A 20,709-nucleotide genomic window follows, 5' to 3' on the forward strand; every position below is an offset into this window, starting at 1 on the left:
TTATGTGTACTATGCCTGACGTTTGGGGTCTATGGTGGTGCCACTGGGTGTTGATACCACCCACCCACGGACTGTCGTTCCACGCAAGTGAGATTCTAAATATACTGGGCTGACTCTTTTTCATTGCATTTTGCAATTTACATTTTTGATTTGTTTTTGATTGTTTTCTACTGGCTAATTGGGCAAATTACTGCTGACCCTATCGCGATGGCCCTGTATTCCTGCATCTCTGACTATGGAGAGAGTATGTGGCAGATCATTCGAGCCCATCCCTGGGCCAGTATTGGTGTTGGACTTCTTTTAACCAGCGTGAAGAGTCTACCGCTGATGTGGCATGTGTGTAACCGTCTTCTCACAAAGTTGTCCAGCTACTAACCGTGTTCACCATTCTCAGGCTCGACTCATTGTCGCTGTGCTATACCATTCCGCCACGAAGAAGTCCGATGTCATTACTGCAGCTAAGCACGGAGGGCAGGGTATTTTTGGATACATCGTGACCAGCTCCCGCAGCCCATTATACGAGTGCGACATCAATGGCCACAAATCCGACAGTACCTACTTCAGTGATCTCGACATCAACCGCATTCACCTTCTCACGAGGCTTTTCAAAGCTGCGGGCGATCTTTCTCTGCGCCCGATTAAAAAAAGTTCCAAAAGCCAGAAAGATCGACCCAAGAAGATGCGAGTCTTACTTGGAGGAACCTGCTGTACATTCCGGAAGGAAGTTAAGCCGTACTCCGCCTACGAGATTCACTCGCGAGTCCTCGCCTGGGACGAGAAATGGTTATATGTTGTGAGCTACTTTGTCAAGCCGGGGTCGGCGAGGAAAATGCCTAAGATCCAGGCATCCAAGGCTGAACATCCGGAGAAGCGGGAGGAGGTTGCAGCCATGGCGAAAGGGATGGTCTTCACTTCAGCAATTACCAAATTTGTGTTCAAAGAAGGTCGCAAGACTATTCGTCCAGAGGATGCTCTGGAAGAAATGGGACTTTTGCCCGAGAAAGCCACTTCAGAGGCTGTTACTTTGGCGAACGGGGACATGGCCTGGAGCTGGGAACAAGTTGAAAAGGAACGGGAGGCAGGCATGAGGACTGCGCAACATCTGATTGCGCTGGATGATCTGCATGATCAGTTTGAGGATGTTTCGAGTCACCCATCTCTAGGGAAGTTCGGCCTTGTTGGAAAGTTATTCTGAAATTAATTTGTCCACATATCAACTGGTGTATTTAGCCATGAGCCAAGCAAGTCGCCAGGGGGAAAAAATATAAACATCGGTATCCTTGCTGTACAGAATAGATATAATTTTCCTGTTTTTCTCTATTCGTGTTTGAATCTAGACCATAAACGTTGTGCTTGTAACTACATCAAATGACTATGTGTGTAGACTCGAGCCAGTAAACATAGTGCATCGCCAAGATAGATAAATATACAACGTAAGGTGAATTTAATTATAGGAACGTTGTAGAAAAGGAAAATTCACAAAAAGAAAACAGAGTCAAATTGCTACTATATCGCAGAATAAAACAAAATAAACATCTTCGAGATCACACAAAAAGACTACTTCAGATACTGCCCATGCTGACTCTTGATAGGTCCTCTTCCACGGCCACCTTCATCCAAGGCCTTGAAACCATGCTCCAAGACACCGCCCTTCTGGTATGCCTCGTAGACATTGATGACCTCCTTAGAGACTGGATCGTATCCCAAACCGGAGGCTTGCGTCACCATGCGCAGAACCTGACCATCCTCCTCAAGCAAGCTTGACTGCATCTGAATATCTTTGACAAGAATATCTCCCGCTCCCTCAGTCACATGACGGAGGTTGTTCTCAAAGTGCGCGAAGAACGTCTTTACAAGGGATCTGGAGACCACGCGATCATCAAACAGGGCAAATGCATCGACTCCAAAGTCGGAAACAGCACAATCAAGGAAGAACGGATTGGGACTGTTTGCCACGGGTAGACGCAGGGGTCGAACGAGGCCGATTCCACTGCCGATATCTGCTTTGTGGTGGTTGTAGGGGTTGACAGTCAATCCGAACGCGAGTTCACATGCCTGCTTAGCAGAAGCGGAAAGAGTTTCAATGTGGGGGATGCTGCACTGTTCGTGTGCAATGATGGTTCGACATTGAGACTCAATGTTGAGGAGCAGGTTTTGGATCGACTTGTGAGGATCGACGCGAATGCGCAGCGGGACGGTCGTGAGAATGGGTCCGATGATTTGTTCAATCTCCGCCACAGGAGCGTTACGTCCGCTCAGGGTCAAAAGGAGTGTGACATCCTCGACATTCAGCATTTGACAAAGGGCAAGAGCCCAAGAGGCGTAAATGGCGGTTGGCATGGAGATGTCGGAACGGAGTCGGTGAGGTTCAAGATGTACCTCAAGGTCACAGATGGAATTGGCCTCGCACTGGGATGGGTCGGAAGGAGGTGTCGCGAGAGGGGGTGGAGGAGTATAGTCGGCTAGCTGGGAGCGCCAGAATTCATCCTGCGCATCCTGGTCCTTGTTCTGCAGGTAGCGAACAAAGCGGTTCATGGGCACTTCTGGCTCATGATTGGCATCGTCATACAAGTACTCTCGTTCCAGGGTAGCGAACAGGAGTGCGTATGCCCAAGCGTCGTATGTAGAGTGGCAAGCAGTGGTGATGAAATAGCGTTTGCCGGTATTTTCATCGATAACATACCCAGCGCGACTGAGAGGTGTTCCGGGTCCGGTCGCATCCTGGAGTTCCTGGTCGTAGTAAGCCGGAATTGTAGGAGCAGAACGCCAGGCAGTTGGTGAAGGCTTCTCAACGACCTGCATCCAACTTCCGTCGGCAAGCTGGACAACACGAGTACGGAGCACCGCATGAGCATGGGTGGTGCGTTCCCAGGCTGCCTTGAGACGATCAAGATCAACTGACGCGGGCGCTTCAAAGGCTGTCATCAGACAGGTAACACCTGGGCGGGTCAAAGAGATCGTGAGGAAGCCAATCTGCGCGGGCGTGGCCGGATAGATATCCTCGATAGACTCGATGGGGAGGTTGCAAAGCGTGGAAACTTCCTTCTGAAGTTGGTCGATATCCTTCTCCTTTGGCACCAAAGACAGAGGCTGGATGACAGCTGTGTCATCGGCAGTGATAGGATCCATCAATACGGCCATGTCGTCGAGAATTTGGTTTTGCAGGATCTTGTCTGCTGTGAGAGCATATCCATGGGATCTTGCCAGAGAAACAAGCTTGACAGCAGCCATAGAATCGCCCCCAACAGCCGAGAAGCTGTCTTGGCCAGAAATGTCGCTCTCGCTGAGTTCCAAGACTTGCGCCCAGAGCCCACGTAGTGTAAGGCCCTTTTCAGTCGCAGGCTCATGCATCTCACCCAGTCCTGGGGCCACAGCCAGCTTTGTCAGGTCGGGAACCGTCAAACTGGCACAGAGGGCATGGAGTGCTTTGTGGTCGATCTTGAGATTGCTTGAGGTCGGAATGCGATTGACAGGGACGAAGAAACGAGGAATCATAAACTCAGGCAGTACCTTGGCAAGGTCACGCTGGACTCCATCAACAATTGCATGCAGACTAGCTTGAGCCTCTTCGCCAGTGAGAATGGAAAGAGAATCATCGATTGGGTTCGGAACAGTCAAGGGCACAAATGCAATCAAGAAAGGTCGGCCTCTATTTTCCAGTTTGACGGCCTCGGTTGCTGGCGAAGCAGAGCCACCAATGATACGGTGAAGTTGGAAATCGATCTCTCCAAGGTCGACACGTTGTCCATTCAACTTGACCTGCGCATCTCGACGACCAAGGACACGAATAGTTCCATCGTGTTCGTACATTCCGAAATCACCAGTAGCGTAAATACGGCGAGGAGAGGAGTTGGCCTGCAACGCCCAATCAGGGGCTTGCAGGAAGGCTTTGTCGGTTGCGACTTGGTCGTTGAAATATCCTCTTGCAACAACAGGTCCATCCACGAGGATTTCACCGACAGCACCTATGGGCATCAGGCGGTTGTAGTTCTCACTATCTGCAATCCAGATGGAACAATTCAGTCCAGATCCAATGTTGGCTGGGGAGCCTCCATGGCGGAGGCCTGATTTTCCAGTACACCAGACAGTGCACTCTGTGGGACCATAGACATTGATCAATCGCACACTGTCTGCCCAGGTATTGATGAGCTCTTGAGTTAGAGCCTCGCCACCGAGGGAAAGGGTTTCGAGTTTAACGGCTCTGGGTGACAGGAGACTTGCGACCGTTGGTGTCAGTGAAGCTTGATTGATGTTGAGACGAGTCATGGCCCCAGCGAGGTCGTTGAGGCGATCTTCTTCAGAGGGCATGCAAACGCAACCACCGCTGACAAGATTAGCAAAGATCTCCCCAACACAGAAGTCCCAAGTGAATGCAGCAAATTGCAAGTAGCGTGAAGTTGATGTCTTGCCCTGCAATGCGGCTTGTGCAGGTAGACCAGAGCAGGCATTGCGATGTTCGACCACTACACCTTTTGGTTCGCCGGTACTGCCAGATGTGAACATGATATACGCTGCATTCGTAGAGACAACAGTAGGAGCGCTGTAAGTAGGCAAAAGGGGTGGCAGTGCTTCAAGGGATTCTTTGGTAACAGTCACCATCTTGACTCCTGTCTCAGCAAACAGGTGTGTAAGGCTCGGGATAGTAACCATCACCGAGGCTGACAACCGACTCAGGAATGAGGCAAGGCGAGTCTGCGGATGGGCGGGATTGAGGGGTGTCCAGATACCACCAGCCTTGAAAATGGCAACGATGGCGACAATACTGAAGATAGATTTATAGAACGCAAAGCCAACGTAGCTTTCTGGTTGAACACCAAGCCCGACAAGGTGCTGGGCTAGACGGTCTGAGAGATCGTCCAATTCGGAGTATGTCAGTGTACCGTCCCAAGAGGAGATGGCCGATGCAGATGGCCGCTCAAGGGCCTGATCATGAATCATGGCATGGATAGTACGCTCATTTGGTTCAACCTTGTCGTTGATGTGCCATTGTGCGATCTGGTTCATATCCGACGGGCTGATGAGATCGATATCCTTGAGCTGAGTGTTTGGTGCTGTGGTGGGTAGGTTGGCAAACAGATCTAGCAAGTGTTCGAACTGGCCGAGCAGCTGGTGAATTTGCGCAGATGAAATCACATGCGAATCGTAAGAGACATTGACGGAGATACCTGTGGACTCTTGGGAACAGGTCATGGTGATTGGGAATGTGTACAATCCAGCAACGGTGACGGGCAATGGTTCAATGCCCATACCAAGATCTAGATTTAGTGATGCTGATCCTGTAGCTTGGAACACCAATAGGGTGCGCAAGGAACAGGCGGCGCGAGCTTCTGGACTGACTTTTCGAATATTTTGGAATCCCGCTTGCTGGTAGGGGATGAGATCGGTGGTGCTCTTCTTGATGGCAGCGAGATATTCAGCCACTGTCTGCTCACGCTCATAGGACACGCGGAAGGGGAAGTTGGCGATGGTTGAACCGACCATATTCTCGATACTGGGGATGGGGGTTGTACGTCCGCTGACGACGACGCCGAAAGTGACGTTCTGAGACCCTTCATGCAAAGATAGTAACATACCCCAGGCAGCTTGCAGCACGGTCGCGACCGTATTGTCTGCTTGAGCAGGCATCGAGAATCGGATGTTTGATGTGAGCTCTGAATCAGCCACAGAGCGGTAGCAAACCGAGGGCAGAGCAGGGAAGGATGGGGGTGCCGCTGGTTCGAGGAAATTTTTCCAGAATTCGAGGGTCTCTGCCTCACCTTGATCATCCAGATAGCGAATTAGATGATTCGGTCCCAAAATAGGTGATTGGTTCATGTCGTAGTAAGCCTCTTGGACATTGCGCCAGAGATTGGTGGTACTCCAGCCATCGTAGGCGGCATGGTGCATCGTCAATATGAAATAGCGAGTTGCAGCACCGTCACCACCCTCTCCCAAGATAGCCATACGGTACAGCGGCTTTCCAAGATCCATGACCCGACGAAGTTGGTCACGCTTGTACTGCTCAAGGTCGTTGGAGACAACAAATTCGATCTCGATGGGTCGTCGCAGGATAACCTGCACAAAGCCAGACGCGGTTGTGTGGATCATACGCATTCGGGTGACGCTAGCACGCTCCATCACAGCGTGCCAGGCCTGACTGAATTTCTTAGCATCAAGGAATGGAGCCAGTCGATACGCAAAGTGCGCACTGTAGGTTCCAGGGTCTTGGATTGAAGCAGCCATCATTCCTTCTTGAAGGGGAGTGGTGGGATACATGTCCTCGATGTCATGCATGGCGACTCCACATTGACGTGCCGCCTCCTGCAGTAGGCTACTCACAGGCTCACGGCGAATGAGGGAAAAGGATGGTGGCTCGTGAATGAGACCACCTGTGGAGGCAGTCATGGCCAGTGCCATCTCAGATAGGACAGGGTGCTCGAAAATTGTCGCCACGCTGAGGTAAATATTCTGCTCTCGAGCCATGGAAACTAGTTTCACGGCGACAAGGGAATCACCACCACTGCGGAAGAAAGAGCTATTCCGGCCAATGGCTTCATGATCAAGAGAAAGTAGCTTTGCCCACATGACCTGCAGAGTCATTTCGGCTTCACTTTCGACAGGTTGCAGAGGCTCGACTGCCAATTGATGCTGTAGCGAAACGGGCGTGGCATCAAGGGAGAAAGTACGGAGCGCCCGACGGTCAACCTTACCGGAAACCAGTAATGGCATCTGCTCGAGGAAGTAGCAAATAGTAGGAATCATGTAGGCAGGCAATGTCTGTCGCAAATCCGCATCAAGAGTGCGAATGAGGGTTTGAGGATCCCCATGACTATCGCTGGCAGAGAGGAAGAGTGCAATGGTGCGGTTTTCAACGCGCCCCTCTGGCGCAACAATTTCGATGGCAAAATCAGGCAAGGGGCCAAGTGCAGTTCGGACGCGATATTCGATCTCGCCCAGCTCAATACGGAGGCCGTTCAGTTTGATTTGAGTGTCCTTGCGGCCAATGAAGTCGATCCAACCATTGGGCTGGTAGCGAACAAGATCACCTGTCTTGTAGATGCGGCGAGGGTCAGATCCATGCTGCTTGTTGGGGAACTGTTCCAGGAATCTGGGATTCTCAATGAAAGCCGCGGATGTCTTGACTGGATCATTGAGATACCCGTCGGCGACAATCGGTCCTTCTATAGCCAGTTCCCCTGTGAGGCCAACTGGGACAAGACGGTCATGATCATTGGGATCAACAAGCCAGCTGGTACTGGCCAGCGCAGTACCAATCGTTCGCTCTGAGAAGTTTGGGCTGTCAATGTCGCAAATGACGTTGCAAACTGATGCCTCAGTTACACCATAACCGTTGACAAGACGCACCTTGCCGGCCCATCGTTCAATCAAGTCTTTTCGGATGGGTTCACCACCGAGAATGAGCTGGTCCAGGTGGGGAAGCTGTTCCGGGGAGAGAATCCGAGCGATAGAAGGAGTGAGGATGGCAAGGTTGACCTTCATATCGTTCATAATGGGCACAATCTCGCTGAGTCGCTGGTCTTCGGAGGGGATGCAGACGCATCCTCCATGAACGAGAGTAGAGAATATCTCAACAACAGAAATATCGAATGTGAAAGCTGTGAATTGCAAGATCCGCGGCTTGCGGCTAAAGCCGAATACACCGTGGTTTGACACGCTCGTGGCGATGGCTCGGTGAGACGTGATGACACCCTTGGGCTTTCCTGAGCTGCCAGACGTAAAGAAGCAATACGCTGGATGAGATGGGTTGATGGTCACATTTGGGTTAGAGTAAATTTTATTGTCATCGAAGAGATCGTGCGAAACCACAACGGTAGGGATCATGTAGTCCGAGAACAGGGAGACATTTGCCGATGAAGACAAAATCACTGGCGCATTGATGTCTTCTAAGATTTCGCGCAGGCGCTCAGGTGGATGGTGTGGATCCAAAGGACAATAGGCTGCTCCGGCTTTCATGATGGCGATCATTGAAACGATAGCCCATAGAGATTTCTCGAAACAAACAGGGATGAAGGACCCAGGGGAGATGTTGTGTGAGGCAAGTACCTTGGCTGCAAGTTGAGATGTCAGACGATCAAGCCTGTGATACGAGAGAACTCCGTCCCAAGAGGCAATCGCGTCAGTATCTGGCTGCTGGTGAGCGATGTCTTCGACGAGCTGGTGCAGACAACGCTCCACAGGCTGCGTGATGGCCTGATTGAACGTATGAATATCAGCATAGTCAGCGGGAACCATTAAATCAAGCGATTGCACTTGTCTGTCGCCTAAGTCTGTGTCAAGTTGTTCCACAAGGTATGAGAAATGCTCTAGAATCCGATGGGCTTGTGAGTCAGGGACTAAAGCGATATCGTAGTTGAGGTCCAGGGAGTAGCCGGTAGGATTGAAAGTGCACTGCAACACCAAGGGGTACGTGTGGAAGGGCTTGAAGAAGTCCTTGTTCGCAGTTGGGCATCCCAGGAAAGTCGCATGCCCGCGATTAACATCATCCTCGGGATTCTGGATCACGAGAAGAGTTTGGAAGTCGCAAGCTGCTTTTGCGTCTGAAGAGAGACGTCTGATGTTTTGCAAACCAATCTGCTCATAGCGAATCATTGCCAAGGCCTGTTTTTGAACATTCTCAAGCAATGTTTGAACTCTCATTTCAGGCTGGAAGGCAACGCGCATGGGAGCCGTCGCCAATGTTGGACCAGCGATGTCATGAATGCCATGAACAGGAGCAGCACGTCCACTGGTGGTGGTGCCGTATACAACATCATCAAGGTCTGAATAGCGCCCAAGCACCAGTGCTAGGGCTGTTCGAACAAGCGTCGCTCTGGAAATTTCAGACCCTGCGCGCTTGTTGAAGGCTACATCGTGATGAATGTAGGCATCCTCATAGCGATGTTGGCGGTTGACAACGGACACTGGGAAAACTGGAGGCGGGACGCCATCCAATTGCGCTCTCCAGAAATCTTCTGACGCTTTGGGGTCGACAGAAAGGACATGGTGGATGAAAGTGTTGAAGTGAATGGGTGGCTTGGTGTTTAAGCCGTGATATATTTCTTCGACACGTCTGTAGATCGGCTGCACGGACCAGCCATCGTAAATCGCGTGGTGGGCGGTGAAGACCAGAATGCGATCTTCAACAATCGCGAATCGGGACAAGGGTTGACCTGTCCTCATTCCTGCGCGACGATCGTTCTCCAGATAGGCGGCCTTATTATTTCCACCGCGCCACCGGAGCTGACCTTGGACGACAACTTGCATAGTACCATGTTGCGCGCTGGGGAATAGACGCGTACGCAAAATCGGTACCTGCTGGTAAACTGTCTCCCAGGCGGCACGAAGGCGACCCATGTCAATCCGATCGGGGATCTCGAATGCGAATTGGGCCATGTAAGAGCCAGTTTCCTTCTGTGCAAGGGCCAGCAAACCCTCCTGCAGTGCTGTAGTCGGGTAGATGTCCTCGACGGCACTGTCAGGAATCTGGCAAGCAATGCTGGCTTCTCGACGAAGTACTGCGATGTCGCTGACGAGTGCAAACTCCTGCAACTCGGTGTTGGCGACCTGGAGCTGGGTGGTGGCCAACGCCATAGCAGAAAGGACAGGATTGGAGAAGATGGTCTCGACAGTCAGGTCAAGATGAGCCGTGCGAACAAGTGCGACAAGTCGCATGGCCATGATTGAGTCGCCCGAAACGCGGAAGAAATTATCATCACGGCCGAATGATTCGGGTGCTAAGTTGAGGACCTGAGCCCAGAATCCATGCAACAGACGCTCCATATCTGTCGTCGGAGGTTGGGCAGCCTTCTTGTGTGCCTCGAGAGAGAATTGCGAGATATCCTCACGGGAAAGTCCTCGAGCGATCTTCTGCAGCTTGCTGCGGTCAGTCTTAGCGGATGCTGTGAAGGGCATCAATCGCAGGGGAACATATGCAGATGGGATCATGTGCATAGGCAATAGGTCTGGAAGCTTTGCATTGGCTCCCTTCATGGCCTCGCGGTACCGAGTAAGCTCGACTTCCAAAGACGCGATTTCCGGAAGCACCTCGCCGGCTTTCGAATAATCCACGTCGGTAGCAACGCTCAAAAATGCCATAAGCATCGGTGGAGCGGTTCCATTTGCTGGACGAACCATTTCCACAGCCACCTCTGCAATGTCCGGCATTGTTTCGCGCAGTCGGTGCTCAATCTCACCGAGCTCCACACGCTGGCCGCGCAGTTTGACCTGTGTATCACGTCGACCAACATAGTGAACTTGACCATTGGGCAGGTACCGTACAAGGTCACCCATCTTGTAGAACTTACCAGCTGGGCGATTGGCCACGCGAGGGAACCATGCTGGAGCATTGATGAAGGCAGCTGCTGTCTTAACTGGTTCATTAAGATACCCATCGGCAACATTGGGACCCTCGACTACCAGCTCACCAATGGTACCAATGGGAGCAAGCTTGTTATGATTGACCGGGTCGGTGATCCAGGTGTTGCATCCCAGAGCGAAGCCAATATTGTGACCAGAGGCTGACGGTGAGATGCCAGGGCTGCAATGAGTCCAAATAGAGCATTCAGCGGGGCCGAAACTGTTGATGAGATACACAGCTGGAGCCCATGTTTTGACATTCTCAACGGTAGCGGTTTCTCCCCCAAACAGGAGGGTCTTGAGAGAAGGTACATCGGCCGGGTGTAGCAACGAGGCCACACTGGGGGTCAAGAACGCCCAGTTGACATGCATGCGTTCCATTGCCTCAGCAAGGCCGTTCATGCGCTCGGCATCGGATGGGATGCAAACACATGCGCCGACGGAGAGGGATGTAAAAATCTCGCCAATGCTGACGTCGGAGGTGTATGCAGTGAATTGTAGATTGCAAGAACCGGGACCGCCATAGCGCAGAGTCTCACCATGTCCGACAATACTGCTGGTGAACGCCGAGTGGCTGATAAGAATTCCCTTAGGCTTACCTGTACTGCCGGAGGTAAAGAGAATGAATGCTGCATCGGTTGATTTCACGGTGTCGGAGACCATGGTTGACGATGTAGGATGCTTGATCTCCGCCTCGGAAATGGATTCTGCATCGACTGTGAATGTTGAGCCACTCAATGACAGTGCCTTTTCAGACCAGCGACGACTCGATAAAACTAGGGTTGCGTCGACATCCTTCACGAGTCCCTGCAATCGCTCCAGGGGATGAGCAGGATCAAGGGACACACAGGTGGCCCCGGCCTTTAGCAGTGCTAGCATCGTCACGACCGTGTAGATGGACTTTTCGAACAACAATGGTACTTTCATGCCTGGTAGTATGCCACGCTCTATCAATTCAGGGACGATTGCTGAAGACTGAATATCGAGTTGAGCGTATGTGAGCTCGCCTTCCCATGAACGGACGGCTGGCGCGTCGGGCTGAAGAGACGCTCTCCTTTGGAAAGTGGCATGCACAAGATCATCTTGAGGTGCAGGAGGGGTTGTATTCCACAGTGCAAGTTGCGCTATGTCGCCACTGCTGACGAAGTCGAGATCGGACAGTTTCGTATCAGCCAGGGCAGGATCATGAAGTAATTCGAATACCTGCTGCAGCTGCGCCGATAGACGCTCGATCTCCTCGGCGGCAATCAAGTTCGCGTCATATTCAATCGTGACTCGACATTTGTCCGCGGCAATGACAACGTCCAGACTCATGGAAAATGTATGGAATGGACCTGCGAAGGAGTTACTGACGACTTGCATGTCCAGCTTTCCACCAGTGGCAGCGGGTCCAGATTCAGCCTCTGTTTGAATCATCAAAAGAGTCTGGAAGTCGCAGGCGGACTTGATCTGTTCGGAGAGCTTGCTGATATTGTAAATGCCGTACTGCTCAAATGCCATCATCTCTTGAGCCTGTTCATGGATCTGGCGCAGGAAGCCGTCAACCGTTTGCGACTGTTTGTTAATTTGCACACGGACTGGCACGACAGCGGTAGTAGGGCCAAAGACTGCCTGGATACCTTCCACAGGTGCAGAGCGACCGTTCAAACTTGCTCCGAACACGACGTCATCGGTATCATCAGCATATCGGGCAAGCAGTAAAGCCCATGCAGAGCGAATGAACGTAGATGTCGTGTAGTCGCACTGCCGCGCTGCCAGGGGAATGTTAGTGGTGAAGTGGGAGTTTGCGGCCGGTCGATACGAGATATCTGGCAGACGCGGGAAGGCCATGGTTGGAGCATCCTGCATCTGACTCTTCCAATACTGTTCCAGGGGACCATTGTCGGTCTCCAGGAAGGACTTGACGAAAGTATTATAACCAACCACTGGGTCAAGAGAAAAGCTCGAGAAAGCCTTCTCTAGATCTTCAACCATGCGAAGCAGGCACCATTCATCATACGCCGCGCGATGCATGGAGAGCACAAAGTGGGGGGTTTCCACGGCCAGTGGGGTCTTCAATCAAGGCATACCGCACTAGGGGCTCGCCAACGGCAATGGGCGCGCGCTTGTCACGCCAAAGGTAGTCTTGCAAATCAGCCTCAGCACCCCAGTGCTCGTCATAGCGCACCACAGCCTGCATGAGTCCGCCGGATGGGGCGTGGAAGACGGATGTGCGAAGCATTGGTGTGCGATCATAGATGGTCATCCACGCCTTTCGCCAGAGATCGAGATCCATCGTTCTGGGGAGCTTAATTACCATCTGCCCGAAGTATGTACCGGGCTCCTTGGCCGACAGGGCCATGAGAGCATTCTGTAATGGGGTACTCGGGTAAATATCCTGAATATCGTGGACAGGCACTCCCAATATCTCACTTGCCCGGTCAAGCGTGGTTTCGATAGACTCGCCAGTTAACTGAAGCAGCTGGAATGGCTTGAGAACCTCTTGCTCCTGATGGTCCACATCCTGGGCCACGCGCGCCAAGTCTGCGAGGATCGGGTTTCTAAAAACATCAAGCACCTGGAATCGCCAGTTGGTCGCTGTCGCGCGAGTGACAAGCTTCATTGCGCTGATGGAGTCTCCGCCAAGGCGGAAGAAGTTGTCCTGAACAAAAATTTCATCTGGTCGCAAGCCCAAGACCTGTGCCCAGAGTGCATGCATGCGTTTCTCCCCAGGTGTAGAGGGCGGGGCATGGCTGGTGCCTGCACGGGAGAAGGAAATCAGCTCGTTCCGAGATAGAGCGGAGGCAAGCTGGCGAAGACGACTGCGATCTATTTTGTTTGTGGCAGTATGAGGCAGGCGTGTCAGAGGCAAGAATATGCTAGGAACCATGTACGGCGGCAATGACATCGAAAGCTTTCCATCTAGCCCTTCAGTCAAGGATTTCAATTCCCGTCGGGCTTCACTCGACGTGGCAATCATGGGATGGTCAGCGTCGACGGAATCCAGCACAATGAACCCGATGATGGCTGCATCGTTCTGGTTCTCGTTTGTCTTGATGGCATCGGCTGCGACTTGAACACCGGCAGGCAAATTGCGCTGCAAGTGGCTTTCCACCTCAGCGAGCTCGACTCTCTGTCCACGAATCTTGACCTGCAAATCGTCTCGACCCATGATCTGCAAGGTGCCATCGGTATTGTATCGTGCCATGTCACCTGTACGGTAGAATCGGCGCTCACTGCCCTCGAACAGAGGGGCCAGGGGCCCATCAAGTGTCCAACGAGGATCCTTTACGAATGCCAAACGAGTTTTGACCTCATCGTCCAGGTAGCCCTTTGCTAGTGTAGGTCCCTCGACGAGAATCTCGCCAACCGTTCCGATAGGGACCAGTTGATTGAAGTCGGCTTTCTTCGCAATCCACAATCTTGCGCCAACAGAGCGACCGATGTTAGAAACATCATCGGAGGATGTAATACCGCGGAAAGCAGAGCACATGATTGTCGTCTCGGCTGGTCCGTAGACGTTCATCAAGCTGCGTTCGCCCCACTTCCGTGTGCATTCCTCTGTCATGCGCTCGCCGCCCATCGCTAAGAAGTCGAGTTGAGGCAATTCGGCCGGCTCGAGCGATGCACCAACAGTTGGGGTCAGAAAAGCGCAATTCACATTCAAGGCTTGCAGAGACTTCGAAAGATTGTTGTTGCGCTCTTCATCGGTAATGCAACATAAACATCCACCACGGAGGAGCATGGCAAAAACCTCTCCAAAGAATGCGTCGAATGCATAGGGCGCAAACTGGACAACACGAGAGGCCGTGCCGATCTCCATAACCGACGCAATAGCCTCGATGCTACTACACGCAGCCTCGTGGGAGATTTCAATACCCTTGGGTTCACCTGTCGTACCGGAAGTGAAGACCACGAAAGCGAGGCTTTCTGGAGAACCATGGGTCGAATCGATATTAGGTGTTGAGGCGTGATCATTTTCCAAAATCGCCATCTCTTCTGCGGATACAGTCACCAAGGAATAGCCAATGGGGCGTAAAGCCTCCATCTGCAGTGGCGATGCAATAAGTGTTCGTGCTTGGGTTTTCTGCATGACACGTTGCAGACGTTCTTTGGGAACTGTTGGATCTAGCATTACACAAGCTCCGCCAGCTTTCATGACTGCCAGAAGTACAACCACAGTCCACATCGACTTTTCGAAAGAAATGAGCACGGGCTCGCCTTCACGAAGTCCCTCCTGCTGAATGAGGAGCTGCGCGAGTCGAGTGGACTTGACATCCAGCTCGCGGTAGGTGAGCCTGCCATCCCAGGAGTCGACAGCAATGTTGCTGGGATACATGCAAGCAATCTGCTCAAAGCGACGGTGCAAGCATTCTGACTGCTTGACAGGAGAAATCGCATTCCACTGTGCGAGGGTCGCTAGGTCCGCTGCGCCGACCAAATCGATATCTTTCACGCGGGTGCTGGGGCTTATGGAAAAGACGCGCTCCACGACGTGTTGGAGTTGATTCAAGATTAGTTGAACGCGTTCGTAACTTAGACAAGTTTCATCCCAGTTCACCTCAAGAGTAACATCCTTCTGGTTGGCAATGGTGCATCGCAGACCAAACGCAAAGGAATGGAAGGCCACCCCCGTTCTTCTGCGAGTTTCTTGAAGCAGACGAGAATGCGCCTCCTCGGAGTCATACTCAACGAGCAGCAGAGATTGGACATCACAAGCAATACGAGCGTCCTCACTCAGGCTGCGGATGTTCTGCATACCGTAGTGCTCCAGCTCCAGCAAGGCAGCAGATTGAACTTGTAGGTCTTGGAGGAACGTACGTAAGGTCTGATCACGCTGCAACTTGACTCGCACGGGGAAAGTGGCGATTGTTGGCGCCTTCATCTCCTCAATACCAGAAACCGGGGCACCACGTCCATTGCTCGTGTTTGCGAAGACGACATCATCTGAGCCGACGAAGCTGGCCAACAGCAAGGCCCATGCTGCACGGACCTTGATCGCAGCTGGAATGCCAGATTCGGTGGTATCGTGAACTGTCGGCAGTTCAAATTGAAGGTCCACGAAGGCATTTGGCTTGGGAATATATCCCCTGGGGATCTCAGGGAAAGGTGTCAGTGGAGCGGCATCCAGTTGTTGCTGCCAGCCGTCGCGCATGGCATTCGCATCAATCTGTTGAAGATGAGCGATCAGTCCCGCGAAGTTGGGACTCGATTCGACGGCCTCGTTATGGTAGGCGCGGTCGAAATCCCGCAGGAGTAGGTCGAGAGACCAGGCATCATGAACAGCATGGTGTATGGTAAGTGCAAGCACGGGGCCAGTTGTAGGATCGTGGACCAATGTGAAACGACTTAGTGGCGCCCCCAATGACATGGGGATCTCGAGATCCCGCTGAAGATAGGATTCCACGTCCTCTGTAACGGTTGTCCACTGCAAGTCTTCCTTGACGATAGCTTGCCATAGATCTGCAGACTCATCCTCAAAGATGCGGGTGCTCAGACAGGGCGCGCTGCGCTGAGCCACCGTATTCCAAGCCCGCATCATTTGATCCACATCGATATTTATCAACTTGAAGATCTTCTGCACGAGGTACAAGCCCGGTGTCTTGACCGAAAGGGCGATCAAACCCTGCTGCAATGGCGACGCAGGGAAAATATCCTGAATGGTGTCAGGCTGGATATCGCATTGCCTACTGGCGCATTCACGCAATTCATCAAGGTGATTGTCCACTAAAGCAAAAGCTTCAAGATCAAGGCCTCGCGAGCCATCCCGAATTTCAACGACAAGTGCCATATCAGACAGGATGGGATTCGCGAAAATGGCCTGGACCGTGAGGCTCAAACTTTCGGCACGACATAGGGACACCATCCGAATAGCGGCAATGGAGTCACCACCCAGGCCAAAGAAGTTTGCAGACGCATCGTTCAACTGGGCGATTCCAAGTACTCTTCGCCAAATATCGCAGAGCTGAGCCTCCATAGCCGTGGATATAGGGAGTGTTTCCTGGGGTGTGCGGAAAGCCGCAATATCCTGCGGTGTGAGAGTGGCCGCGAAAACGCGCAACTTCTTGCGATCGAGTTTTCCAGATGCTGTCAGACTGAATTTCGTCGACAGAGGGATGAATACCGTCGGGACCATGTACACTGGCAATGTCTGGGCCATCTCGGACTCGATGCGCATCGTCAATTTTTGCCAGCGTGAAACATCATCCTGTGCAGCGAGAGAAACCTCATCGACGTTGTTCGTTTCCCGGGGTTCTTCTGGGGCTAGGAACACAGCAAGTGCATCCGAAGTTGCTCCCTGGAGCCGGACGACGTCGACGCAGAAGGCTAGGTCTGATAATACCAAGGGTTGCAGGTGATCTTCAACCTCCTCAAGCTCCACGCGCTGGCCTCGAATTTTCACCTGAGTGTCAATACGGGCAATGAATTTGAATGTTCCATCAGAGTTGTACTGGGCAAGATCACCACTCTTGTAGAATCGAGATGTGCTGTTCTGTCGGAATGATGGCGGGTCGACGAAGGCCTGCGCAGTTGCGGCAGGGTTGTTCAAATACCCAGCAGCGACCATAGGACCCTCTTGGAGAAGTTCACCAGGAGTTCCAATGGGAACCAGTTTGTTATAGTCATTGGGATCAACAACCCAGTTCATTCCTCCTTGGGAAACGTGGATTGTGCTCGCAACGTCCCCGGCTGTGAATTCGGAGAAACCGCACATACCCGCCTCCGTTGGGCCATATCCAGCGATGACCCGCTTGTCTGCGATCCAAAGATCGAGGAGATTTTGGGAAATGGCTTCACCACCCAAGTAGAGGGTGTCAAGATTGGGGACCTCGCTTGGCGTGAGAAGCTTGGCTACGGTAGGTGTGGCGTAGAGGTATTGGATACGCATCTCGCGCATGACGCCGGCAAGGTCATTCATGCGCTGCTCCTCTGTTGGCACACACACAATGCAGCCGCCAATAAGAGCTGTCATGATCTCATAGATGGAGTGATCAAAGTTAAATGACGAGAACTGCAGGATTCGGGTTCGCTCAGGGATCTTCATGCCGGCTGAGTGAGCGACGATGGCCGATGCCAAGTCCGTGTGTCGCATAACAATTCCCTTAGGTGTTCCCGTGGATCCGGAGGTAAAGATCACAACAGCGGTCGATTGTGGATCCACTACTGGGAGTTGTTCTTCCTGTTCCGGAAGACTGTCGAGTAGATCCTGGTTGATGGGTATAACCTTCCCGACGCTTCCTGACATCTTGCTAACCCAATTAGGCGAAGACAGGATGCACTTTGCATCAACTTGAGTAAAGATTTTCTCAAGGCGCGTGATAGGTTGCGAGGGCTCTGTGCCAATGTATGCAGCGCCAGCCTTTAGCACTGCAAGTTGGGTGATGGGAACAAATTTGGAACGATCGAAAGTCAAGGGCACGCAGCTACCGCGCCCGATATGGAACTTGCTCCGCAAGTGCTGAGCCAATTTGGTTGATGCTGTGTCAACCTCTCCATATGTCAAATCTCCATCCCAAGCTTGCACAGCCAGCTCGTTCCAGCGCTGGCGACATGTCTGCTGTACCATTTCATGGATGGTAGTATCTGCGGCAGCAGGAATAGGTGGGTTCCATTGGGAAATTTCAATGCGATCCTCCGGGGAGCACAGGTCCAAATCATTGATTGTGCATTCCTGTGACTGGGATAGCTGAAGTAGGACGTGGGAAAACTGGTGTACGATGCGGTCCACCTGACGAGCATCCAAAACGTTTTGGTCAAACCGGGCAGATACCTGGATCGTGGTAGGTGTGGTGTATAGAATGGTGAGAACGAGAGCGTGTTGTTGTGGAATTGATTGGTTTTCGTTGACGCTGATCACAACAGCGGTTCGAAGCGTTGTATCGAACGGAGCTTCATCTTCGTTGTCGATTTTGTTCTGAACCAGCTCAAACAGGGTTGATGACTTCATTCCCGCGTCCCAGGTCACGCGAAGCGCTCTTGCCGAGCTGCTCGCCTCGCTGGAGACGCCAAAAATGACATCCGTTGTCAAAGCGGAGTATCTTCCAAGAAGCACTGCCCAGGCACAAAGCAATGAGGCCTTCGCATTTGCCCGAGTAGACTGTGAGATATCTACCGACTGGACTACACTATGACTGCTAGCCCACGGTTGATAGACCGACGTGGGCAGGACAGGGAAGATCTCGAGCTGTTGCTGAACTCTTTTCGGCGAATCGTTGTCGGATGACTGGGAGGATTCCACCTCGCTTTCGCTGATGCTTGCAGAACTCGACCCGGTGGTAGATTCCACGGTTGTGACTTCCACAGCAGCAGCTTTCATGCTGTCCAGAGACATTTCATTGGCAATAATTGAGGCCATAGCGAACCTGGTACACAGAAACTTATGTAAGTACACAGACTTGATCAAAAAGAACTATAATACAGTATAGTTTGTACAAAAGGCAGAAAGTTACTCTTGAACTTCACTTAGCAGGAATCTATACTAAGATAATGGCCCCCATACAGCTATCTCATTCTACTCATTGTCACTATCACCAGAGCCCACTCGTCGCATTGTAGAAACACTAAGCAGTGGTACCACCATCGACACCACCGAAGGCTAGGTTCAACTCTCACCCCGCATCCAATACAGTGGATGTTCAGCCAACAAGCCTATCAACGGGTGATCGAAGGCCACATCCGTCGCTGGCCTTGGGGGCGATTTCGTGTCATTCGGCAGATGGCAGTGTGCCAGTGTAGCCATACTTCCAGCGAGCTAGTCCGCTCACGCATCCTGAAGGCGTAAATAATTCAAATAATTCGGTTCAATAGGAAATTTTTAGCGACGCCACCAGAAGAGCTTACTATTATGCACTCTTTGTATCGTAATACGCTCCTGCAGCCCTAGGATTATGGCCCCCACAGCCACATTTGAATTGCATCTCATCTTGATCCACCAACGTCGAATCTCCGTTGCGCCCTGCCTAGTGTCCACCTGAATGTCACATAAGCCAAGGCAGACTTATCTTTCACAGCCAACCATCCTGGCCATCTGTGGGTGCCAAGGGGCCAATAATCAAAACGTCTAGATTAACCATGCAGGCATCAGGGGGCTAGCCAATACTAAGGTGCATTGTTTTTTAGTGGAACGCGATAACCCGGCATCCGACTGGTGATAGGTGGGAGGTATCTGACTGTACTTTAGAGCTGCATACATCTGTATGTGTCAGTATTGGGGGAATTTTCCAAACCCCAATACTACCTCCCGCTACCGAGCAGTTTTATAGAGCCTGGATGGCTGCAACTCACGCCATTCTTCAGTCATTTTTCATCACAAGTTCAATATGGATGATCTTACAATGCCATATGCCAAGGCCGGCCCTACATTCCCGACTCGGCGAGATCGCATGGCTGCTGCCCTGCGTATGCTGATGGCCCATGACGATCTTGACCCGGAACTATTGCGGCCGGGCTCACAGTGGGTGGCCGCTGCGGATATGATGACGCCGAAACAAATCCTACCTCAAAATACAACAGAACAAGCACCGGTAACAGACTTGCACCCGGCAATATTGCCCGTTGATCCTGCATTATGTGCAGCATCCCCATATCCCGCGGACAGCGCGGACGGCCAGTGGCAAAACTGGCTAGGCGATATTACAACGGCTTCTTCGTCTTCAACCACATCAAGTACCTTACCAAGCTCATCCGGGGGTGATTTTATGCTAAGTCAGTCGACCCGCTCTAAGATGTTTTCAGCTCTAACCGAATGTTTAGATTTAGGATGGTCTCTCAACGAGTGGGACGTAATGCTCAACTCTTCGGAGTTCGACAGCACCAGCACTGCAAGTACCCTACCAGATCCCGTTGTCGGGACACCACAGATAAGCCCAGGGCCTCTTCCATCAAATCCAGGGGATGTCGCAATGCAACCGCCACCAAGCTTTCCATCAGCCGAGAGGCGACAGCCGGAAGAGAGCACGGGCCAGCGATCGACAAAACGTCAACGCGCACACTACGTGATCGAAAAACGGTATCGGGCAGGGCTCCATGAGCGTTTTGAGGCACTACGGGACTGCGTGGAGACTTGGAAACAAGACCAGCAACAACAAAAATCATCTGCATCTCCATCTCCAAGTGACGCGGATGGAACTGATGAGGATCATAACCGAAACGTACGCCTGAACAAGGCTGAAGTCCTGCAACAAGCGGTGGCATATATTAAGCTCTTACAAGAGGAGAATGAGGTCGTTATGGAACATATGAAGATGCTCATACGGCGGTTTCGTGCAACAAAGCAGGCTTTACAGCATGGCCAATAGAAGGCAAACTCCTTCGAAAATAATTATGAATATAATTCTCCACCGTCTTTCTTTCTGTGGCTTGAACTGTAGATTAGAATATGAATACGGTAATACA

General features: G+C 51.9%; 3 protein-coding genes across 3 annotated transcripts; 2 read left to right on the forward strand and 1 right to left on the reverse strand.

Moving 5' to 3' along the window:
* Window positions 1-207: 207 nt before the first annotated feature.
* N7487_010277 (thioesterase family protein) lies at window positions 208-1,195 on the forward strand (the record flags this gene model as incomplete). Its single annotated transcript, XM_056878007.1, has 2 exons — window positions 208-336; window positions 395-1,195. The coding sequence occupies 2 exons, from the start codon at window positions 208-210 to the stop codon at window positions 1,193-1,195; spliced, it is 930 nt and encodes a 309-aa protein (XP_056726587.1).
* A 362-nt stretch (window positions 1,196-1,557) lies between these two features.
* On the reverse strand, window positions 1,558-18,670 carry N7487_010278 (nonribosomal peptide synthase; the record flags this gene model as incomplete). Its single annotated transcript, XM_056878008.1, has 2 exons — window positions 1,558-12,234; window positions 12,335-18,670. The coding sequence occupies 2 exons, from the start codon at window positions 18,668-18,670 to the stop codon at window positions 1,558-1,560; spliced, it is 17,013 nt and encodes a 5,670-aa protein (XP_056726588.1).
* A 964-nt stretch (window positions 18,671-19,634) lies between these two features.
* Window positions 19,635-20,612, forward strand: N7487_010279 (uncharacterized protein; the record flags this gene model as incomplete). The annotated part of the gene is made up of 1 exon (XM_056878009.1): window positions 19,635-20,612. The coding sequence occupies one exon, from the start codon at window positions 19,635-19,637 to the stop codon at window positions 20,610-20,612; it is 978 nt and encodes a 325-aa protein (XP_056726589.1).
* Window positions 20,613-20,709: the final 97 nt, after the last annotated feature.

Source organism: Penicillium crustosum, assembly GCF_028827405.1.
Source record: "Penicillium crustosum strain IBT 35664 chromosome Unknown utg000004l_segment0_segment0, whole genome shotgun sequence".
NCBI lineage: Eukaryota > Fungi > Ascomycota > Eurotiomycetes > Eurotiales > Aspergillaceae > Penicillium > Penicillium crustosum.